This window comes from Macrobrachium nipponense, chromosome 2, assembly GCF_015104395.2.
Source record: "Macrobrachium nipponense isolate FS-2020 chromosome 2, ASM1510439v2, whole genome shotgun sequence".
NCBI classification, from domain to species: Eukaryota; Metazoa; Arthropoda; class Malacostraca; order Decapoda; family Palaemonidae; genus Macrobrachium; species Macrobrachium nipponense.
This window is the reverse complement of record NC_087201.1, coordinates 110,349,220-110,375,696: the sequence shown is the minus strand read 5'-3', so window position 1 is coordinate 110,375,696 and position 26,477 is coordinate 110,349,220. Positions and strand designations below refer to the sequence as shown.

The 26,477-nt window shown below is 34.8% G+C and overlaps 1 protein-coding gene across 1 annotated transcript in view; it reads left to right on the top strand.

Annotated features, from left to right (window-relative positions):
* LOC135220912 (lachesin-like) overlaps positions 1-26,477 on the top strand; it is a 324,795-nt gene that overhangs the window by 285,182 nt on the left and 13,136 nt on the right. Inside the window, exons 3-7 of the mRNA XM_064258540.1 lie at positions 7,051-7,258; positions 18,450-18,611; positions 19,708-19,836; positions 20,744-20,835; positions 24,442-24,634. Of these exons, the coding sequence (XP_064114610.1) occupies positions 7,051-7,258; positions 18,450-18,611; positions 19,708-19,836; positions 20,744-20,835; positions 24,442-24,634 (784 nt within the window). The remainder of the gene's footprint in view (positions 1-7,050; positions 7,259-18,449; positions 18,612-19,707; positions 19,837-20,743; positions 20,836-24,441; positions 24,635-26,477) is intronic.

The window sequence follows — 26,477 nt, the reverse complement described above, 5'->3', positions numbered from 1 at the left end:
CATATTTAGGGACATATAAGCAATATATATATATATATATATATTCATCTCATATACATATATTACACATATAAATATTATATATATATATATATATATATATATATATATATATATGTATTTATATATAAATCAAAGATAAATGCCACGAAGGAAAAAATAAACGCAAGAGATCTGCGAGATCTTTCGGCTGAAAAGCCCTTTACTGAAGCAGCTACTGACATAAATACGAGACAATACAAGAAGGTTCGTATAACTGACAGATAGGGATTATATAAAAGGATTAGTGCCTAGAATCCGACACACCTGGAAGATAAGAAACCTTCCCAAACAAGCATAAACAAAGGTGCAATTAAAGGTTTAAGACAATCATCTCAGATACATCTCCAGACAATTAAAGGATTATAGGTGACAACTATACGGAACCTGGTAGACAAAACCATATTCACATGACAGACATACATTACAATAAAAAAAATTTTTTAATAACTCTAAGGCAACTGATTTTTATTTAAGTCAGTAATTATATATTTGAGGTCATTCTTAAACATGTTACAGATACAAGGGTCTAAATGAAAAAGGCCACGACTAACATTGAAATTACAATGAAAAGTAAGTTGTATTAAAGCAGATTCTAAAAGATTTCGTGATAAGACATCTCTTGACCGTGCAATTACTGAACTGTCAATCCAATTAATTCGGTGGTTTGTTTTCACTTAAATGAATAAATAATGCATTAGATTTTTGCCCAGTTTTTACAGAGTATTTATGCTGGCTTAGCCTTACTTCTAAGCCCTTGCTCGACTGTCCGAGGTATGAATGAAGGACAATCCATACATGGAATTTTATATATTATGTTGTTGCTTTCTCTGGGGCCATTTTTTATTAACATTCTTTTTAGTGTGTTATTATAGGAAGAAACAAGGTTGACATTAAAAGCTTTTAACAATGGTTTAATGGTTTCAAATCCGTTAAAATACATAAGAAAAATAGGGAAAGATTTATGCTATCCTTCACATATATTAGACATTTGTTATAATAAAGCCCACAAAAGTTTTATACTGAAACAACACAGAGATTCTAAGAACATTCTCAGTTTTGCCTTATTTTAACGGATTTGAAACCTTTATTAAACCATTGTTAAAAGCTTTTAATGTCAACCTTGTTTCTTCCTATAATAACACACTAAAAAGAATGTTAATAAAAAATGGCCCCAGAGAAAGCAACAACATAATATATAAATTCCATGTATGGATTGTCCCTCATTCTACCTCGGCAGTCGAGCAAGGGCTTAGAAGTAAGGCTAAGCCAGCATAAATACTCTGTAAAAACTGGGCAAAAATCTCATGCATTATTTATTCATTTAAGTGAAAACAACCACCGAATAATTGGATTGACAGTTCAGTAATTGCACGGTCAAGAGATGTCTTATCACGAAATCTTTTAGAATCTGCTTTAATACAACTTACTTTTCATTGTAATTTCAATGTTAGTCGTGGCCTTTTTCATTTAGACCCTTGTATCTGTACATGTTTAAGAATGACCTCAATATATAATTACTGACTTAAATAAAAATCAGTTGCCTTAGAGTTATTAAAAAAAATTTTTATTGTAATGTGTGTCTGTCATTTTTTGTGAATATGGTTTTTTTGTCTACCAGGTTCCGTATAGCTGTCACCTATAATCCTTTAATTGTCTGGAGATTGTATCTGAGATGATTGTCTTAAACCTTTAATTGCACCCTTTGTTTATGCTTGTTTGGGAAGGTTTCTTATCTTCCAGGTGTGTCGGATTCTAGGCACTAATCCTTTTATAATCCCTATCTGTCAGTTATACGAACCTTCTTGTATTGTCTTTTCTCGTATTTTTGTCAGTAGCTGCTTCAGTAAAGGGCTTTTCAGCCGAAAGATCTCGCAGACTCCTTCGTTTATTTTTCCTTCGTGGCATTTATCTTTATTTATGGATTTATCACGTTCCTAACTTTCGTGATTCTGTTATACATGTATTTATATATATATACATATATAAATATATATATATATATATATATATATATATATATATATATATTTATATGTGTATATATGTATACATATATATACATATAAATATATATGTATATATGTATACATATATATACATGTATATCGCATTGCCAGAGGTGAGAAAACGAGAGTCGGGTCATATGGCCTCGCTGGTTTCAACTTTATTTCCAAGCCTTTGACGAAGGACTGATACATAGTGTTAGAAATCAGCAATATATACACTACAGCGCTGACGAACATACACAACCGTTTTAGACTCCAAATCCACAACCGATAGGTGTCAAATGAGGACTGGCTTTAAAACTCTTTAGGGCAGTGGTAAAAGTCACAATATACTCTCAATGGACAATACGACAAACATACAGACCGTAGGAGCCCACAAATCTACACCTGACAAGAGTCATGGGGAGAGGAGAAAAGACTCGTTACTACTACAATCCAACTACTATGTTTAAATATACGTTTGATAATCTTTTTTCCATGTATCTCTATCGCCTATTTTAAAATTTAAACATTTTACACTTTTCGTTTTGAAATTATTCGTAGGACCAAGTTTTTACATTCCTAAAACTTCATTGATGGTACTAATTGAATAAATTGGCAAAAAAAAAAATTAACATTTTCGTTCCACTGCCATATATAAACTATATCGTCAACACACCTGAACCATACTACATTGCGTGGAATGATTTTGTTAAATCATTCCACCTTTACGCAGTCCAATTCCTCATCTAAATGCGGTGGGCTACAGATTCTATAAACCCTTATTATAATCCCTGTCATTATGCCTATTTTTATTTTCGTGCTGCTGTGACCTGAAAACATGCGTACGTATCAAACTCAGACTCACAGCAACCCTAAGGCCTCAGACTCAGGCTCACGGCAAGCAAAATGCCTCTGACTCAGCAGAAAAAAGCAAAGTCTCAAAGTCAGGTTCAAAGCAAGCCAGGGGGCATCATAATAAGAATCCAATCACAGCATAGAAGCACTGACATAGGCTGCCGAGAATATGACACTGGTCCCTCTCCAGTGATGTTCGCTACACATTGTCCACTCACTCGTCCAGAGGGGCCCCTCACCTGATCTAGTAAGGGTCGGGGGGGGAAAGACACTAAGAATTAGGCGACGAGCAGCAGAACAACTATCATACGTGAAAAATAAAACGTACGGTTCCCATTGGTGGAGTCTCATTTTTACCAAAAACAATCCTTGAGGGGAGACTGAAAACCCATATCCAGCTTTCAATGAGAATAACAAATAAAACTGGTCTAAAAATAATTCTTAACTTTAAATAGGGTAGATAAAAACTGAATAAATTATGTTAAGTTATTATCATTAACCTGGCTGGTGTAGACCCCACTGATGGACAGAAGTAGCTTCTCAACCTTGGCCTTAATTGTCATTTCATTAAAAGGCCTCACGAGGAAGTGAAACACAAAGAAACTGAAACCCTTATAAATGAATTGCTCTCTCTCTCTCTCTCTCTCTCTCTCTCTCTCTCTCTCTCTCTCTCTCTCTCGGAAGGAGCTTGTTAGAGAAGCCGCACACCAACGGGAGATTTATAGGAGTGAGTGATCTTGCGAACTTCCAGCCACTAAGCGAGGACCTTACTGAAAGCCTGAAGAGAAACCTGTAAGTGATAATTAAGAAAATAAATTCTGATGATACATCTATGAAACTGCCCTTGATTATCAGAGACTATGGGCCAGGGTATTGCCACAATACCATCAAGACTCATAGATTAAGTCAAGAATATCTTAGTTTTACCAGACCACTGAGCTGATTAACAGCTCTCCTAGGGCTGGCCCGAAGCATTAGATATTTTTTACGTGGCTAGGAACCAACTAGTTTCGTAGCAACAGGACCTACAGTTTATTGCGGGATCCGAACCACATTATATCGAGAAAAGAATTCCAATCTTCAGAAATAAATTCCTCTGATTCCACGTTGGCCGAGCAGAGAATCGAACTCCGGACCACCTGATTAGTAGGCGAGCACGAAAACCACTCATCCAAAGAGGAACTGATCAAGACTCATAAGGCCGGCAACCTGTTGCACCCTATAATTGCCCAAGTTAAACCTCCAGCTTATGAAATAGCCAAGACTCGGAATTGGATCATCGCTCCTTACATTCCTAGGTGGCACTCGGTGGTTTCCCCGGTAGATTTCATTGATATTTTGAATATTATGCCTACAAGTTCTGTCATCACAACGTTGGATATTGAAAGTCTATTCAAAAACGCAACAGTGGATGAAACCATCTGCATTATTTTAAGGAGTCTTTCACTCGGATCCCATGCCCCTTGACATACCATACGATGCCCTTCAATGTCTTCTCCAAATCTGTAGCCAGGAGGCCCCTTTCCTCTCACTTAGGGGTGACCTCTTTCGACAGGTAGATGGTGTCACCGTAGGATCCCCTCCTTGGCGTCCGATTTGCTAATATGTACACGGCAGATGTCGAAGAGAGAAACTTAAATTCCCATCTGAAACCGATGACATATGCCTGATAACAGAAGAAATCCTCATTGCAATCAATACTGACGAAGAAGCCACCCACAGTTTACCGTGAAGAGGCACTCTAGCCAAAACTTCACTCTTGAATATGGTGCCGAAGGCTGACTTCCCTTCTTAGATGTAAATGTGAAGAAGAGAGGAGACAGGTACAATCGGTACTACAGAGTACCAAAAGGCAACTTATGTGGGTCGGTGCCTTTACACCCGTTGGGAGTGACCTGACACTTAAAAATGCTCTATAGCCATGTCTGTTAGATGTGCAATTATGCACTAAGCTACTCATGCACAGCTCAAAAGTGTCAGGCAGCTCCTAACTAATAATGGATAGGACAGCAATCTAACAGGTGGATGTGTTGTCGCCCAAACCCAGTCAGAACCTAAGTAATGCGAAATAGCATGGGTCCCCATAGAGAGATGTGGGAGTCGACCAATGCACTATACAAATTTAAATGTACTGAAATGATATGTCAAACCCTAAGCAATTACTACATAGGTCATACCATTACCACTCTGTGTAAGAGATTGCAAGCTCATCACAACCAAGAGGCAATATTTCAACACTACGTAGATGACCATGACCATAACCCGTCACTAGAAGAATTATTGGACAACACAGATCGTGCATAGAGAAGTCCAGTTCCACAGATTACAAATAAAAGCATCTGTGAGTATAGATCAGCAATGCTTAGTATTAAATATACAGATGAACATTGACTTCATCCTCCCTTCTTCAGGGAACCCACAGGACATCCGCAAGAGTCCGAAGGGAGACACGAGCGACAGAGCACCCCTGGACATGACTACTGAAAATGAAGTGAATCAAGACAATTGGATGCAAGCCTCAGCATAGGCACGTCAAACGGAATGCCAAAAATGCCCATTCTGCCGTCCAGAAGGCCAGCGAGAGAATGAGATCAACCAACCAATAGAACTTCAGAACCCCAACGACATCATGTTTGAAATTCAAATATTTGCATACAGTAATAAAAACCATGTATGTCCATTTATAATCCAGTCCTGATGAAGCCGCCGAGAGAGTAGGAGAAACAATCCGTCTTCTAGAGAGAAGAAAAGTAAATGGAAAGAATACCGAATGAATTTTCGTTATTCCTGAGACGTTTGACAGAAGAGAAAACGAAGTATAGACTGATTCAAAATCTTGATAAGATAGCATCTAGCTATATACATACATATATACATACATATATAACATATATATATGTATATATATATATATAAATATTATATATATATATACATATATATATGTATATGAATAGATATATATAATATATACACAAATATATATATACATGTATATATATGATATGTATGTATATATATATATATATATAATATATTATATATATATATATATATATATATATGTATATGTCTATGTATATGATATGTATATGTATATGTATAATATATATATATAATGTATACATATATATATATATATATATATATATATATATATATATATATATGCATACATATATATATATATATATATATATATATATATATATATATATATATATATATTATATAGACAGGAGCGAGCGGCAATAGAAGAGTTCTACGTAAATGGGATGGGAAGGCGAGTGATAATGATTAAAAACCCACCAAATGAAAAGGATAAATCCTCTTATATGGCTACTATTTTCTGTCACCTACATTTTTGTGAGGCCACGAGCAGATTTTATAAAGGAATATTTTATTTTCGTACCTTTGAAATCTATAATCAGCAAACTCTTCTTTCAGAAGTGAAAACATTTACATTATTGAACCTTAACGATGTGGTTAATGTTGTGCGCAAGTGTTAGGGAGAATCAAAAGATGCACAGATCTGGCTTCTTTAGAAACGGAGATCGATTCTTTTTCGTATTGTTTCTCTCATGGCCTTTTTATATTTCCATCCTATTTTTAATTTGATATTAATTACGCCTACTGTATTTGTTTTTCCTCCGTGGCTGTTAATATTTATCTTGATTTTTACCCCATTAAAACACATACAGTTTTTATGTTTGTATTCTATATTATATTTATTTTATATAAATAAATATATATATGTATATATAATATATATATCTATATTATTAATATAATAACTATATATGTAATATATATACATAACATATTTATCTATATATATATAATATTCAAAGGGCTTGGGATCCTCGAGTGAAGACTCTCCTTAAAATAATGTAGATGGTTTCATCCACTGTTACATTCGTGAATATACTTTCTAATTATCCAGCTATGTGATGGGCAGAACTTGTAGGCATCGTATTCAAAATACTACTGAATGTTATTATATATAATATATGTATATATATCTATATATATATTAATATTAAGATAGATATATATATTATTCTATATTATTAACAATGTGCTTATTAATTTAATTCATATATGTGTTTGTTTTGATTTATTTACGCTTCTATTTGCTCTTTTATTTATCCCTTCATTCGCGCAGGTCGGCTGGATCCACCTGAAGAGGCAGATGATAGTGGCAGTTCACACGCGGATGATCTCGCGAATCTCGAGATACAGCGTGACGCACGATTCGCACAAGACGTGGACCCTCCATATCACTGGAGTGACTGAGGACGATGCTGGCTACTACATGTGCCAGGTGAACACGGATCCCGCCCTTTCTCAAGTGGGACTCCTGGAAGTTGTGGGTGAGTAAAACGCTCTGCTATAGTCGAATGACCCAAGGTCCAAAGAAAAGGGAGGTCAAACCCAGGCGCAGGTAAATTGGGATGAGTAACATGACGGCAGAACTGACCGTTGGTTCAGCGGGTGGCCTTTCGTGAGATACAACTTTGTATTTTTCAGGCAAAAATACAAACGCAAAACAAGAGGAATCGTGATTCCATAAATGCGCTTGTGTGGTGAATGTAATGTACTTCTAGTACCTATTACGTGATAGTTAATCCAATGTGAATTATTTACTTGGCGCCGACTTGAAAAGTAGAAATTTGAAGGGCTTCCTTGGACTGTGACGTGGTACACTGCAAATAATTTAAAATATGTCTGACGTTCTCTTAGGCACACAAACACCTATCTATCTATCTATGTAGCTATACTCTGTTATTTTTCATCTGTCCATCCGCCTGTGGTGTTTTTGTATGGTAACAGAGTCCCGGGCTTTAGATAGTTACATTCAACGATTATAATATCTTATTTCGAATATTAACGGTGTAATTCGCATACAGTAAATTATTAAAACACTTTTCAGTTGCAAATGTACACCCAGATATCCTTTTATTTACCTAAAACTTACAAATAGCGTAACTATCTAAAGCCCGGGACGCAGTGTTACCATAAAAAGCACCACAGGCGGATGGACAGATGAAAAAACAGAGTATAGTTATCTATCTATATATAATAATATATATATGTATGCATATTTGTAGTTATATATGTGTATGTATGTATATTTACATATAATATAAATACATATATATACACACATATATATGTATATCTATATATATATATATATATATATATATATATATACATATGTATATACGTATATATATCATATATATATATATAGTATATATATATATATATATATATATAATATATATATATATACATATGCTGTGTGTGCAATTTACAACTTGTTTAATTAAAGAGAATATCTCCTAGGTTTCAGAAAGGATTAAAAGCTCAAGCTGTATTTAATGTACGTTTTTTAATTCCTTTAATTATTACATTTTCTACATCCTATCCGAGATTCATCTAAAAGCTCCCCAGTGTGCAGGATATCACTTGTAGGCATTTCTTTCTACAAACAATAAGACCTTCCACACTGCTAATGGTTAAGCACGCGCAGGACAGCTACCCTTAGTGTGCAGTAATTTTGTTATTCATTACCATCATCATGATAAGCAAACTTTCAAGACTAAAAGGCAATTGACTATGATAGGACAGCAAAACAAAATATTCCAAACTTAGAGAAGAAAATAAGAGCAAAAAAAAAAATTATAATGAAACAATAAAAATCATTCCGGGAAAACCAAAACAACGTTCATCCGATCACTAAAGTTTCAGCTCTAGAAAAAGAAATTAACTGGAGTCTTTTCGTAATTCTACACACATTTTCATGACTTGCAAACAACCCTTGCATCAAACCAGAATCACAGGCAAGCAAATGCAACAGTATTCATCGAAAAACTCGCGAGGCTCCACCACCTGCCAAAAAATGTCATTCACCACTGTTACATAAATGCCCATCATGATATCCGGCTATCTTATCAATATCCCTTTACCAACTGAACTGACTTGTAAGAACCGAAACTACCACTGACGAAAGGATCCGTATCCGAATTTCTTTAGCAGGAAATGCTTTCACGATATGACATACGTCTAGGCCTTGAGGCAGGTTTCAAGAGACACCCGAACTATTGCTCAGAAAATGTAAAACTAGTGGTAACTAAGCAACATGACGAATTAATTTAGTTTGTTGTTCGCACACACGCACTCGCACGTACAAATATATATATTATTATATATTGCTACTTTCAAAATGCATGTTTTCCCCTCTTTGAAATGTCTTGTAGATTGTGTAACATTTTTTCAGATTCCTAGATAGCTTAGCAATAGGATGTTTTGTGTTGTTCAGATTTCGCATTAACGTCTTGTAAAAGAATATATATATACGTAAAGAGAGAGAGCCTTGTCTTTTCAAAGCTGCAAATGTTTAACTTTTATGTCAGCACTTTGAAATTAGAGTCTGCGAGATCCGTTTGTGTCCCTGGTTACTGTCAGCGCGTTTGATAATGAGCTCGACTCTTTTTTACGTGGTCATCAAAAACATGTCAATCTTAATTATCGTTTACCCTCCGTTTCAATCGGGTACGTATCTGTTGAGCAGTCTTGTCTTGTACGTGTATGTATTTGCCAAGTCCCACGTGGATGTTGCACATTGTGTGTGTAAGATTGCGTCAGATTTCAGAACTTTCGAGAAGCTTTCGTGCCTAGAACGTTTTGAGACATCTGCTCTGTCATTTCCATAAAGGAAGAGATTTTCATTCGATCTTAAGACCTCGAGGCAGTTAGATCTCCCTCTCTCTCTCTCGCTCTCTCTCTCTCTCACTCGACATCGAGATTAAATTAACGTAACGTAAATTTGGTCACTCATATTGTGAGAATTGTATATTTGATATTTCTTAAGAATTTATTTAGTTTATTTAATTTCTTTTGTGGAATCTGAACAAACATTTCGTATCGGCGCCTTGTTTTTTGTGAAAGTGTAATTTACAAGAGAAGAAAAGAAGTTGGTATACCAAAAAAGGTAAAGTGTGTTATATTTTTATTAGTTGCAAACTAATAATTGTTAGGAACAGTGAATAACTAATAATGGATAGGGAGTAGTGTTTGTTAATAATTGATAGGAACTGTTGTCTGTTACGAAGGTTTGGTAAAAACTGTTGGTTAGTGTTTTTGAATGAAAAAGATTTACACTTTTACAAATTGCTGATATTTTTTGTGTTTTGTGTCTGTTCCATTGTTTGTTGCATTTATTCATTTTCTTATTGAAGTGTGTCTTTTTGTTTTCTATTTTCATTTACATTTACCGTTAATTGACTTAGTTATTTTCATTGCTTTATCATTGCACATTTAATTAAATTTAACACTTGTGAATTTAATTACATTTACTTAGAATTCTTTTCAAGTTTTATTGTTGTTTAGCACTTGTGAATTAATTTCAAATTTTCAGTTATTGCCTAACACTTTTGAATTTTGATTGAATTAATTTTCTTGAATTTTATGATAAATTAATTTTAATTTTAATTTTACTTATTGTTTGATTCAAGAATTAATTAAACTTTACTTTGTTTTCAAGTAACAGTAATTTTCCCTCCTGATATTGTGAATTTCACTTATAAATTTTGAATTTTAATAATAAATTTTTGTATTTAAAATTTGTATAAGTGTTTTCTTTATCTTACACCAGTATAAATATATATAATTATGATTATATTCATGTTAGGTAGAAACATAGAGTGGTAATTGATTTGCTTTCCTTCAATTTAATTGAAGTGACTTAGAACCAGGGAAGTACTTAGACTTCTGAAATCAGGGTAATACTTAGAGTTTTAAAGTTGTTGATGGAGTGATGCCCTTTGATTAATTTAATTACTTACAAGATTACCTCACACCTGTTTTGATGAACTTAGTCTGATTTTCTGCTATACTGGTAAGTGTTAAGGGATCACTGTTGCCTTTAGAGTATTCAGTCGTTTAAATGTGTTATGAGGGTTCAGGTGTCTGGCTTTTGGTGAGGTAATATTTGATGCATGGTAACCAGATACTTGGCACTTCGTAACATTGTTTAATGGTGCCCAGAGACCGGGAAAGCAGATTTCATTATCACTCTAGAATATACTGGTGTGTTAGGAATAGTATTTTTTAGGTTAGAGTGACCATATAGTTTTTGTTTTGCATTTATTTGTATTGAATTATAAGTTGATAACTTAGAGGAAAATGGCTCAGTTCAATGTTCAGAATTTTTAGCAGCTCCTTCCGTTCAAGTTCTGTCTGAAACCACTCTGTCTAGAGCACAGTGGAGCGCTTTAGCAGAGGCATGTGGTGGTTATGTGTCTACTAGTATGGTAAAGGCACAAATAAGATGTTATTGCTATGGAATCATTGATAAACTCTGGTAGAATAAACTGATGAAGATGAGTTAGAATTGGCTCAAGAGTTGTTGAATGTAGCACGTGCTGATCTCATAATAAACAAGCAGAAAAGAAAGAGAAAAGTGATGCAGAGTTAGAGCTTAGACGCATTGAAGCAGAAGAGAATTTGATTAAGCTAAAAATGCTTGCTGAAAGAGAGAGAATGCAAGCTGAAAGAGAGAGAATGCAAGCTGAAAGAGAAAGAATAGACAGGGAAAAACAAGAAAGAAGAGAAAGAGAAGAAGAAAAAGCAGCAGAAGAGGAAGAGAAAGAATAAAAGGAGGAAAGAGAAATCGCAAGACATGAAAGGGAAATGGAATTAATAAACGCTAGATCCACATTACCTGTAACACCGTCTAACCCTAACCAAGGTAATCAAGACCCTGTATTTGATGTAGTGAGAGTACAGAAGTTAATCCCTAAGTTTACTGAAGAAGCTCCAGATGAGTTTTTTGATCACTTTGAGAAAGTGGCTTCAGGTATGGATGGCCAGAGGATAAATGGTCAGTTTGCTACAAAGTGTCTTGATTGGTAAGGGAGAAGATGTCTATCTAGCCTTAACAGCTGATCAGTGTAAAGTACTACAAAGTACTTAAACACAGTGTGCTACAAGTTTACCAGATGACCCCAGAGTACTACAATGAGAGATTCAGAAATTTAGAAAAGATAGAGAAGGGAACCTTCTTAGATTATGCTTACAAAGTGAGAAGGTGTTTCAAACGTTGGGTAGAAGCTGCTAAAGTTAAAACTTTTGATGAGTTAGAAGAGTTACTTGTTCTTGAACAGTATCTTAAGGGAATTCCTGAACATATAAGAGCTTATTTAAGAGAGAGAGAAGTGAAGAAACTTGACAAAGCTGCTACACTTAGTGAAGATTACAATATAATCAGTAGCAAACGTAATTACAATGTCAAGTACCAGAGTCAACAACGCCCAGGTTTTAAGTCTTATCCAAATAACAGGAACAAATTTAATGGAAACCTTCAAGTGATACTACTAAGAGTACACAAGGAAATACGCTCAGCAAATTAATGTGAAATCCTCATCCAGTTTTTCAAGACAGTTACAGAAACCTAATGTTGTCTGTTTCAAGTGTGGAAGAGTAGGACACTACAGTCAAGAGTGTTACCGGAATCAACAGCAGTCAAAACCAGTTAGTCAAGTTGTGAAACAAACTACGAAGAGCAGTGTGGGAAAGATCAGACTCCAGAGAAGAATGAAACTAAACAAGCTGAATGTTTAGCAACCAGTGGAAATGTTACCTCAAGCAGTGAGTGGTTAAGCAGTGTGGAGGCTTTTAAGCCATATATCTATGAGGGTATGCTGTGCAACTCAAGAAGGAAGTATGCAGGTACCAGTCAAGATATTACGTGATACAGGGAGTAACCATAGTGTGGTAGTACGTGGTTCTCACCCTCAGTTTGGAGAAGAGTCTCACAGGAGATTCAGTTTATTTTGAAGGGTATAGGAGGAGAGGAAGTAAACTCCTATATGCCGCTTACACCTGTCATGTGAATTGGTGACAGGGAATGTTGATTTTGCTGTAAAGGACTCACTAGCTGTGGAAGGTATACATGTTCTGTTGGGGAATGAAGTTGGTGGTGTGCCATTTATTCCTTGTCCTGTAGTGACAGACAAACCATTGAGGATTAGTCCTACAGAGAGTTGGAGAAGAATAACCCCCACCTGTTTGGCTAGTTGTAACTACCAGAAGTATGAAGAGGGACTACGACTGTAAGTGAAGAAACTGAGGATTTACACACCCAAGAAGGATCAAGTGAAGGATCTTTGTGCTTAGAAGAATTATTCCAGGGAAGTGAAGTTTCCCATAGCGCTGACCAAGAAGAGATTTCCCAAGAAGATGAAGAAGACGACGACGAAGAAGAAGAACCTGATGTTTCCTGAAGGGACTCCGAGTAGTCAAAGTGTTGCTGAGACAGTAGTGAAACTACAGTAGCTGAGTTAGCAGATATTGAGAATTCAACCTTTGAAGGTTGGTCAAGTGACAAGAGAGAAGCTGATGGACTTGCAGAAGAAGGATGCATCGTTAACTGATTTTTGTTCTTCAGATTGTTTTGATCGAGAAGAGATGCAACAAACTCCTACCTGTTACTATCTGAAGGAAGGTTTGCTGATGAGGAAGTATAGACCTACAGATATACCAGGAGATGCTGAATGGGCGAATATCATCAAATTTTGATTCCATATCCATTGAGAAAGCAAGTGATTGCAGTAGCTCATGAGTCTGGACATATGGGAATCAGGAAGACTGTGGAGAAGATCATGAAATATTTTTTCTGGCCTGGACCTTCACAGAGATGTTAGCAGGTTTTTTGTCGTGAGTGTCATACCTGCCAGATAGCTGGAAAACCGAATGAAACCATCAAGAAAGCCCCCCTACAACCTATAGAAGTTAGAGAGAACCCTTTAGCAAAGTGATTATAGATATGGTTGACCATTGCCGAGACAAAGAAAGGAAATGAGTATTTATTGACATTAATGTGTCCAGTGACAAGGTATCCAGAAGCAATCCCTGTTAGAAAACATATCTGCCAAGATAGTTGCTGAGAAAACTTGTGGAGTTTTTCTCAAAGTTTGGTATACCAGAAATAGTACAAAGTGACAGAGGAACAAACTTTACTTCAAAGTTATTCCAGGATGTGATGAATTTGTTAGGAGTGAAACAACAGTTATCCACTGCCTATCATCCAGAAACTCAGGTGCCTTGGAAAGGTTCCATCAGACATTGAAAAGTATGCTGACAAAGTATTGTTCTGAGTCAAGTAGAGAATGGGATGTTGGTTTACCATTAATGTTGTTTGAAGTTAGGAATGCTTATCAAGAAAGTATGGATGTTCACCTAATGAGATGATTTTTGGAAGAGAAGTGAGAGGACCGTTGAAGATTCTTGCAGAAAATTGGGAAGAAAATCAAGAGGAAAGCCAAGCAGAGTATGTGAAGAACTTAAGGAAGAGGTTGAAAGAGATTAGAAATTCTCTTTAGAAAACTTGAAAATGAGTCAAGAGAAAATGAAAAGGAGATTTGATGCTAAGACTAAGCTAAGAAGTTTTAGTGTTGGTCAACAAGTGTTAGTGTTTCTTACCTGTCAAGAGATTTCCTCTCACTAATAAATTTCAGGTCCTTACAAGATAATTCAGAAGTTAAGTGATAGAACTTAGTGATTGAAACACCAGAAAGAAGAAGAAGACAAAGGAAGATACATGTGAACCTCTTGAAACCTTATTTCACAGAAACTAAACTGAAACTGTGTCAGTAACCCAGACAACTTTATCTACAGAAGACGATGATGGCTACGAATTGGAGCTGCAAGCAAGATGAATAATTCTTCAATTTTGGAAAATTTGGAGGATAACTGAAACATCTGAGTGTTGAACAAGGTGAAGACTTAAGTGACGTAATTAGAAGTTTTCCAGAAATTTTTTCAGATGTGCCTATACGTACTGATCTGACCAAGCATGAAATCAGGATTCAAGAAGATGGAAAACCTTTCAAGCAAAAGAGCCTATCGCTTATCACCGTATCATCGAGATGTTTTGAAGAAGGAAGTTGAGTATTTGCTGCAACATGGATTAGCAGAACCCAGTTCAAGTCACTTTAGTTTCTCCATGTGTGTTGGTGAAGAAACCAGATGGTTCATTTAGGATGTGTACTGATTATAGGAAGCTGAATTCTATCATGTGGCTGATAATTATCCCTTTGCCTCTTATAGATCAGTTACTTTGATAATATTGGGCAAGCCAAGTTTGTTTCCAAGATAGACTTGTTGAAAGGATATTATCAAATTCCCTTAGATGAGAATGCGAAGCTGCTGTCAGCTTTTATTACTCCTTTTGGACTATATCAGTATACTGTTCTGCCGTTTGGTCTGATGAATGTACCCGCAACATTTCACGAGTGATGGATCAACTGTTAGGATCAATGAAGGAGTAGTGTATACCTAGATGACATCGTGATTTACTCTACAACGTGGGAAGAACATCTGAAGATTCTGAAGAAAGTTTTCAAGAAACTACAAGAGCAGGATTAACAATCAACCTAGAGAAGAGTGAGTTTGGAAAGGCAACTGTACAGTATCTTGGGTTTGAAGTTGGGAAAGGCCTTCTTGCTCCAGTAAATGCTAATGTAGAAGGTATCCGTAAGGCTACCACACCTACTACCAGGAAACAGCTACAGAGATTTTTGGGGATGGCTGGTTTCTATCGTCGTTTTGCACAAATTTCTCAGCCGTAGTAGCTCCCTTGACAGACTTGACTAGTCCCAAAGCTAAGTTTATTTGGACCTCCAGAGTGTCAAGAATCCTTTGAGAAGGTAAAAGCCATTTTAACTTCAAGACCAGTACTTCAAGCTCCAGACTTCGACAAGAAATTTGTGATACAAGTTGATGCGTCAGACTGTGGTGTTGGAGCTATTCTACTTCAAGAAGATGAAAATAATATCTACCATCCTATATGCTTCATGTCTACAAAATTGAAAAAACATCAGAAAGTATATTCGACAATCGAGAAGGAAACTTTAGCCTTAATCACCGCATTGAAAAAATTTGAAGTGTATGTGAATAGACCTAGGAATGAAGAAATTGTAGTGTTTTCTGATCACAATCCACTGTCATTTTATCCAGAAAATGAAATCACAATCAAAGACTGACCAGGTGGTCTTTGTGCCTGCAACAGTATAACTTAAGAGTGCAGCACATTAGTGGCAAAAACAATGTAGTTACTGATTATTTTCTCTCGTTGCGAATCGTTGGATTCAACACCGTGATAAAAAAACTTCTCTGGGGGAAGGTATATTAATATATTGCTACTTTCAAAATGCATGTTTTCCCCTCTTTGAAATGTCTTGTAGATTGTGTAACATTTTTTCAGATTCCTAGATAGCTTAGAATAGGATGTTTTAAAATGTGTGTTCAGATTTCGCATTAACGTCTTGTAAAAGAATATATATATAACGTAAAGAGGAGATCCTTGTCTTTTCAAAGCTGCAAATGTTTACTTTATGTCAGCACTTTGAAATTAGAGTCTGCGAGATCCGTTTGCGTCCCTGCTCTGTCAGCGCGTTTGATAATGAGCTCGACTCTTTTTTACGTGTCATCAAAAACATGTCAATTCTTTAATTATCGTTTACCCTCCGTTTCAATCGGGTACGTATCTGTTGAGCAGTCTTGTCTTGTACGTGTATGTATTTGCCAAGTCCCACGTGGATGTTGCACATTTGTGTGTGTAAGATTGCGTCAGATTTCAGAACTTTCGAGAAGCTTTCGTGCCTAGAACGTTTTGAGACATCTGCTCTGTCATTTCCATAAAGGAAGAGATTTTCATTCGATCTTAAGACCGACCTCGGCAGTTAGATTCTCCCTCTCTCTCTCTCTCGCTCTCTCTCTCTCTCATCGACATCGAGATTAAATTAACGTAACGTAAATTTGGTCACTCATATTGTGAGAATTGTATATTTGATATTTCTTAGAATTTATTTAGTTTATTTAATTTCTTTTGTGGAATCTGAACAAACATTTCGTAACGGCGCCTTGTTTTTTGTGAAAGTGTAATTTACAAGAGAAGAAAAGAAGTTGGTATACCAAAAAAGGTAAAGTGTTATATTTTTATTAGTTGCAACTAATAATTGTTAGGAACAGTGAATAACTAATAATGGATAGGGAGTGTGTTTAATTAATAATTGATAGGAACTGTTGTCTGTTACGAAGGTTTGGTAAAAACTGTTGGTTAGTGTTTTTGAATGAAAAAGATTTACACTTTTACAAATTGCTGATATTTTTTGTGTTTGTGTCTGTTCCATTGTTTGTGCATTTATTCATTTTCTTATTGAAGTGTGTCTTTTTGTTTTCTATTTTCATTTACATTTACCGTTTAATGACTTAGTTATTTTCATTGCTTTATCATTGCACATTTAATTAAATTTAACACTTGTGAATTTATTTACATTTACTTAGAATTCTTTTCCAGTTTTATTGTTGTTTAGCACTTGTGAATTAATTTCAAATTTTCAGTTATTGCCTAACACTTTTGAATTTTGATTGAATTAATTTTCTTGAATTTTATGATAAATTAATTTTAATTTAATTTTACTTAATTTGATTCAAGAATTAATTAAACTTACTTTGTTTCAAGTAACAGTAATTTTCCCTGATATTGTGAATTTCACTTATAAAAATTTTGAATTTATAATAAATTTTTGTATTTAAAATTTTTTTTTTTTTTTTTATAAGTGTTTTCTTTATCTTACACCATATATATATCTATAATTATGATTATTCATGCTAGGTTAGGTTAGAAAATAGAGTGGTAATTGATTTGCTTTCCTTCATTTAATTGAAGTGACTTAGAACCAGGGAAGTACTTAGACTTCTGAAATCAGGGTAATACTTAGAGTTTTAAAGTTGTTGATGGAGTGATGCCCTTTGATTAATTTAATTACTTACAAGATTACCTCACACCTGTTTTGATGAACTTAGTCTGATTTTCTGCTATACTGGTAAGTGTTAAGGGGATCACTGTTGCCTTTAGAGTATTCAGTCGTTTTAAATGTGTTATGAGGGTTCAGGTGTCTGGCTTTTGGTGAGGTAATATTTGATGCATGGTAACCAGATACTTGGCACTTCGTAACAATATATATTAATATTATATAATAATTATATATATAATATTATTATAATATTATTATATATATATATTTATGTATATCATGTATGTATAATATTATATATATAATAGTATTTGTAGTTATTTATAGTGTGTATTATTAGATATATAATATCATTATAATAATATAATATACACGTTATTATGTACTTTATTATGTGATTATATATATATATATAAATATTAGGGTATTTATATAATAATATATATAAGATATATATACGTTAATATGATTATATAATATGGCCTATATATATATATAATTTATATATATATAATATATATGTGTGTGTGTGTGTGTGTGTGTGTGTGTGTGTGTATCTTTTCTAAGCTTGAACACGTAGAATATATTCCATCTCATCGTGACAGTGATTTACAAAACCTAAACAACGTCCATATGCAACCTTAGACCTAAATTCACTCGCGTCCAAGGAAACTACCTCATCAAGCTTTAAATTCACGAAGCAAATCATCAGAGACGTGCACGCCCTTCCTTCCAGTGCCTCCGAACATCGAAGACCTGAAGAGCAGTCCCAGCGAGATCCAGGTGCGGGAAAAGACGGACGTCGTGCTGGAATGCTCGGCCACGGGCGCCCCCGAGCCCCGCATCATGTGGAGACGGGAGGACGGCGAGATGATCGTCACGAACACGCGGAAGCCAGGTAGGACATTTTCCTTTCCACGGTTTACGTTAGGTCATCGTTACTAAAAAAAAAATTTCAATAAAAAAAATTTAAAAACAACTGAATTTATGTAAGATATTTCGCGGGTAGTGTTAGATGACCTTGGGCAGCCAAGTCAAAATTATATATTTTTTTTTCATCTCATAATCACTTGATTTACTGTTAATGACATTCGAACCCAAGCGCGTTAGTTCTTTCGTTTCAGAATCTTGTTCTTCTCTTTTCTTCTTTCAAAATTTCTCGGATGCTTCTGTCTTTTTTTTCAGGAGCATTTTTTCTTAGGAGCAGATTTTCCAGGCTTCATTGTGGTCGTAAAATAACTGGGCGTAAATACAGAATTTTTTAATATTGGTCCTCTTAATGACGGGTATCAAAAATATGAACTCCAAAAACTTTTACTGTCTTATTGACATGCGTAGTAGTGGTCAGAACTCATGCATTATGGCATTACGCGTAAGGAATCTCATCACCTTCCCTGTTTTTTCATTCATTACTCAGTTACTATCGCATACACGCGAAATGCTATCGTTCCTTACCGTTTATACTGGAAATTTTAAAATGTGTTCTGAACAAAATCGTGCAAAGTGGAGCCTAGATTTCTTTGTTTAATGCCCAAGTTTGAATACCTTTGCTGAACCTAATTCAGGGTTACTTCGATGACTTTTCATATTGTAACGTCAGGTTGATGTAAAACAATCATCTGAGAGTGGTTAAGGGCATGTGTCATTCTCAAGAGATGAGGGAGAATGTATAAAAATTATTACATCACTTCAACCTTGAAACACAGGTGCCTGAGCTCATATCTTGGCTCTCGATGCTGTCATAGTCACAGTCTTCTCTACTGCGTGTGTTTATTGCTTCAGAAAATGAAATGTTAAACATTTAATTTGATTTTTCTACCCTTGTCCCTTGAAAAATAACTCTGTCTCTTCCATCATGGTTAAGACCCAAACACCCCTCTCCCCCCAATTCTTATTTCCTTGTTTATTCCGGAACCTGTCCAATTCATTTATGCGTTTAGAAGAAAAATATGATTCTTTCTGTCTTGTTGAAACGTCTGAATATTTCTTCGCAGAGGTTGTGCATGAAGGAACTAAGCTGCAACTCCACCAAGTCAGCAGGACCCACATGGGGGCGTACCTTTGCATAGCCTCCAACGGCGTCCCTCCCTCCGTCAGTAAGAGAATCACCCTACATGTTGAATGTAAGTCTCCCGGGCCCGTTGTATTAGCCCTTTCAAGTAGTTCTTGGACCCCAAGTAGGCTTGATGCCGTTTCTGTTCTGCCCATTGCTGCACCAATTTTTTAGCCTTTTACTTTACCTTCATCTCCACTTCCTTTCTTCAGTCTTGCTTTTTAACTTATCTAACTATTGCTTCTTAATATGGCTGTGAGGTTTTCTCCCAAATCCATCTTTAGTCCTAGTACTTCATATCCTTTTTCTAAAACGATCTCTTTGTCATACTGTTCAACCACTCCTCTTTTCAATGTCTTATCCACTTGATGGCCGAAAGTTCCTCATCTCATGACACATTGCTTGTCTTGATAGATTAAGTCCATCAAATCAAGTAGTTGCTTGGCATTTTTCGATACGAAATATCTTCGTTGACTGTCACACCTCAGAACCACATTCTTTGATTACTTTGTAATATAACTGTTCTACTTTTCTTTCATTCTATTCTTATTCTCTTTATATCGATTACGTTCTTTTATTATTATTTTTTTGTGTGAATGCTTGATGGTTAATATTTCGAGATTCGCCCTTTGTTGTCCCTTTTAAAAACAATTGCTTACTGAATGTAACTTGTTTGTTTTGCAATTCAGCTTCCATAGTATAGTGAAAACTGAAGAAATAAATCAAACTAGTCTTTATGAAACTTTTTTCTAATTTCATCTATGATACTGACTTGAATTTATATCTTAAATTTTCTTATGAAGCTTTTGAAGTGTAGTTCATTATCTATTTACTGTCTGTACTTCTTGTTTTCAAAGAATTGAAAGAAGGCTATTCACAGTGATAACACTTGACAATGGTATTTGATCAGATCAGAGGAACAACATCAAAGATCTCGTATTCCATTTCATAATCACATTTCAAATCGTTCGTTACAGTTTCTCCTCAGATTCATGTCCCTAATCAGCTGGTGGGAGTCCCAACAGGAGATAATGTCACCATCGAATGTTTTGTCGAAGCTTACCCAAGGGTACGTATCAAGAATATTTTCTCTTTTACATCCACGGGATGCCAAGAACTGCGGTATTGACTCTGTCTTGGGTGTTTTTTCTGTTTAGTATTTCTAAACTATGCATTTCCTGCTTTCTAAGATGTTAATCAAGGGGCTAGACTCGAAGTTTTCTTTCATTCTTTGCTTTATAACTTCGTCACGATACAAATACGGCCAGTTCCTTTATGGCTTTCCTTTTTTAAATACATTTCTCTCGAAAGTTTATCGCAATGGAAGTCAAGAGAATTTTAAACTCAGTGAAGTTTTCTTCGTCAAGCATTTTCCTAAGAAAGGAAATAAGGCTTTTTATCCTCTCTTACATTATTCTTACTTTATCATGATTTTGATTACTATCATAATAAACAATGTACACTTCGAGACTTTCCTCTCCCTCCTGTAAGTTTAATTTGAGTAAAATACAATAACAGTTCATTTGGTTCAAATCAGTCGTCTTAGTCTTGATATTCATTCTCAGTTCAAGATCAAAAAGGGCAAGAGATAGAAGGTTCCAGGTAATTAAGCAAGAGACAGAAGGTTCAATGTCAGGTCACTAGAGAGAAAGAAAGAGGCCATTAATCGAACAACAAAGAAAGGTCAAATTCAACGAGAGAGAGAGAGAGAGAGAGAGAGAGAGCCACGACAAAGAAAGGTCGAATGAATACCTCAAGAGAAAAGGGGGTAGGGTTTCTAAGGGCACGGCAAACGGTTTCAAGATCAATAAGGGCACAAAAGATTACGTCAGAGTTGCAAAGAAAACGGTGAACAAGGCGTATAGATCAGGTTAACTGGAATGTGTAGGAAATGGGAAAGGCCAATTCTGTAACGAAACAGAAGAAGAAGAACAAAGACGACAACTGAAATCCTAATCCTAATGGCATTCCATTATCGGTTAATGAAGACTTTAGTGATGACCCAGTGTTTTTCTTAAGGAAAATCCCTTCGTCAGCTCGTCTGTCAAATATTTTGATCAAAGGGAAGAGCCAGTAAAAAGAAAGTTACATTTAGATGTAACGAGATTTGTTTCCAAATGTATTGAATCAGTACCTGAATCAATTAGCATTTATATAACTGCCGCCTATCATGATATGAAAGATAAGCAAATATCCACAGGAAACAAGACTAAAACCTTACTAAGTTATAAAGCAAGCTTTCACATGAAAGAAAAAATAAATCAACAGCTCCCTCTTCATACACACACACACAAACACGTATTCACATACACACCACGTACATATATAAACCTAATGGTCAACTATCATGGTGGAGATGGGTTAATAACGATTCCTTATAGAGAAACTTGATTCAAAAGGATTATGTAGCCGATGTGAACTTATATCTCCCTTGGTTAAAGTTCACTCGAATAGTAATAGTAAAAAACACAAAGCATTTTTCCTTTACTTGCTTAGATCTTAGAAAGTCTTGCGTAATTTTTGGTCCGTTTTACTTTACAGATTCTAAGCTCTTTTTAATAATTTTTTGATTGATTAACTGTACTTGATCTGTGAAATTCCACAGCAATTTTTGGTTTTTAACTGTTCACTTATTCTATCTTTTCTTTGTATTCTGCTACAAGAACCTGCTGTACAATTCTTACTTAATCTAATCTTCATAGGTTTCAAACATTCTTTATTCCCCTTTGGTTGCTTTATGTTATTCACTGTAATTAAGCCACTATCATATCTTTTTTTCCGTTTAAATCATTTCTCAAATTTTTTCCAATTTTTGGGTTTGTTTATTACTTTTCCCCCTTCATTTGTGCATTCCGCTTTACTTCTCTGTCTTAGAAACGCAAACAAACGCTTGGTTATTGATACTTCTACAGATTCCAGACTCTCTTCCCAAACCTTCTCACAGCTTTAACCGCAACTAACTTTTCAGAACATTATTTTTTAGTTTTCTGTGAAAGATAACTATTGAGATGGCTATTAGTATGTCCGTCAACAAGAGGGCTGCAAATTGGTATGTTGATAATCCACCATCCAATCATCAAGCTTACCAAATCGAAGCCCTCTACCTTCAGTATTGTTTTTTTATTTAAGGTTAAAGTTAGCCATGATCGTACGTCTGGCACCGCTATAGGGGCCAATAACACCGGCCGCCACTGGGGAGTGCATGCAATTTTCATGGGCCGCGCCTGATAGTTTCATGCAGTTTCATACGTTGTGCAGAAAATTCAATTGCGCCGAGGAAACTTCGGCGGATTTTTTACTTGCTTACTTCTTGGAACTTTTTTTTTTCCAGACTCACTTCACTATTCGCCTCACAAGCTTTAACTGCATCTAACTTTTCAGAACACAATTTTTTGTTACTTCTCAGAACAGTATATAAGTTATATATAATATATCTATATGATATATATATAATATATCTTCTATTATATATATTATCTATATATAATATATATTACACTATATTATATATATATATACATACTATATTATATATATACATATATATCTATTATTACATATATGTAATATATATATATTATCTATCTATAATGTATATATATATATATGATATCAATATATGTATATATATATATTATATAGTGTATATCTATCTTTGTATATATATATCTCTATTATAGTATATATTGTATTATGTAGGTGTTAAATGTATATATTACAATTATATAATAATATATATATATATATATACACCGAGCTACAAATGTCCTTTAATATCTAATTCGCTCTACCTCGGAATTAATATATTTTCATCGAACCCAACAAATTGACGACGCACCGTGAATCCTTAAACCACACTGCCACCGCAAGAGGGTTCGATGGCGTTTCGCGCCCCGGAGCCGACAAATTCTTATCGACTAAAAATTCCCCTTCGATTAACATATATGAAAATACATTAATTCCGAATTAGATATTAAATGACATTTGTAGCTCAATGTATATATTGTATATGAATCACAGTAATGTGATATGGCATATTTATTTATATTATATATATATATGAAATATATATATATATTATATATATATAGTATTTAATTATTTATTATTATATAATATAATAATATATATATACTATATATTAAATATAATATATATATATACATATAATACATATAATATTAAAATATTCTATATATACGATATATCATTAATATATGTATAATCATATATATATATATATTAATATAATAATATATATATATATATATATATATATATCAATAGAAGGATCCACAGTAATATCCTTGTTTATCCCGAAGAAATATATTTATGGATCCCTCTATTGATTTCTTGGAAGCACAATACGGTGATTGTGTGTTGCATATATATACGTATATATATATATATATATATATATATATATATATATAGTATATATATCATATATATATATATCTATATATATATATATATATATATATATCAATAGAAGGATCCACGTAATATCCTTGTTTATCCCGAAGAAATATATTTATGGATCCCTCTATTGATTTCTTGTGAAGCACAATACGGTGATTGTGTGTTGCAATAAATATATACGTATTATATATCTTATTATATATATATATATAATTTTTTTTTTTTTTAATTTTTTTTTGTTTTTACTTCTCAGGCCATCAGCTACTGGGTCAAAGCCAACATGATGATCCTGAATTCGGACAAGTATTACTACGAGGCGGTGGAGACCCTCTACAAGATCCACATGAAGCTCACCATCTTCAACTTCTCCCGGAACGACAACACCACCTACAAATGCGTCGCCAAGAACTCCCTCGGGGAGACCGAAGGAGATATCAAATTAAATGGTAAGTAGACACCGGGACGAAACGCCCCTGCCCCAACCTTCGTCATGAATTTTATACAAAGACACAAGGAGAGAGAGAGAGAGAGAGAGAGAGAGAGAGAGAGAGAGAGAGGTGTGCTCGAGAGACAATCACTGTGACTGAGAGAGAGAGAGAGAGAGAGAGAGAGATTTGTCAATTGATAAATACTAGGAAACCGTAAATAACCAAGGAATACATAATCATGATGAGAGAGAGAGAGAGAGAGAGAGAGAGAGAGGTGGGGGGGGTGGTTGGGATGTGATGGACTGACATTCACTCAGACTGTGAGAGAGAGAGAGAGAGAGAGAGAGAGCATATTGTAACAGTTTTTTTACCTGATACCCACTAGGAATCGGTAAACATTAGGAAGAATAAATTGAACATTTAGAGAGAGAGAGAGAGAGAGAGAGAGAGAGAGAGAATGGTAAGCCACTCAAGAAGAGAAGGAGAGAGATTATCAGATTGTAACAGTTTTGTTCATTTCCAGATACCTGGAAAAAAAATATCAGTGTCCAGATTGTATAAAATTAAGCAAATATACATGAAGAGAGAGAGAGAGAGAGAGAGACTTGTATTTAGTTTGGTTTTAAAAGTTTTTCACACTTTATAACTTGAAACATGAAGAATTTAGAGTGATGGAAATTAAAACAGTACATGCGAAGACTGGAAAGCAGGCAGACAGGCAGACGGACTGAGAGGTATGAAGTCTGCGAGTAAAGGTTTTGTTGATGAACAGAAAACGACAAGAAAGAAAATATTGATGATCATAGTCACACGGTCAGTGTTGTAGGTATATAGTTCGTTTGTAAAATGTACCAATTGAAAGAAAACAGGAATCCAAGAAGTAAGGGGAGAGGAGATACATAAATAAATGATAATTAATGATGATGAGAGAGAGAGAGAGAGAGAGAGATGTGGTGGATGGACAATCACTCAGAGAGAGAGAGAGAGAAGAGAGAGAGAGAATCATTTCCTAACAATTTGTTAACTAATACACACTAGGAATCGGTAAATATTGAGGAAAAAGAATGAATGAACATAGAGAGAGAGAGAGAGAAGAGAGAGAGAGAGAGAGAGAGATGTGGTGGATGGACAATCACTCACTCGGAGAGAGAGAGAGAATCATATCGTAACAGTTTGTTAACTAATACGCACTAAGAATCCGTAAATATTGAGAAAAAGAATGAATGAGCATGGAGAGAGAGAGAGAGAGAGAGAGAGAGAGAGAGAGAGAGAGAGAGAGAGAGAGTGGTCTAGCGAGACTGTTTGTAACTTTTGTAACAGATCCTAAGTAATTCATTAGTGGGGATTATGTAATGAAAGCTTGCAGTCGAAAGTCATGGTTGTTCGTTAGGGAGAGCAAAAGAGGCTGTTTACGGACTAAACCTCTACACAGACATCTACCTTTCTTTACGAACTCAATAATCTGATGGTTTCTTACCAATGACATTTCCTCCTCGATCTTCGTTGTTATCTATGTAGATATGAGACCAAAATGGTTATTATTATCAGTATTATTATTAATTTTTAATGTGCACATACATACAAACACACACACACACACACACACACACACACACACACACATATATATATATATATATATATATATATATATATATATATATATATATATATATATATATGTATATTAACTGAATCACGAAAGTTAGGAACGTGATGAATCCATAAATAAAGATAAATGCCACGAAGGAAAAATAAACGAAGGAGGTCTGCAAGATCTTTCGACTTTAAAAGTCCTTTACTGAGCAGATACTGACATAAATAACGAGAAAGACAATACAAGAATGTCGTATAACTGACA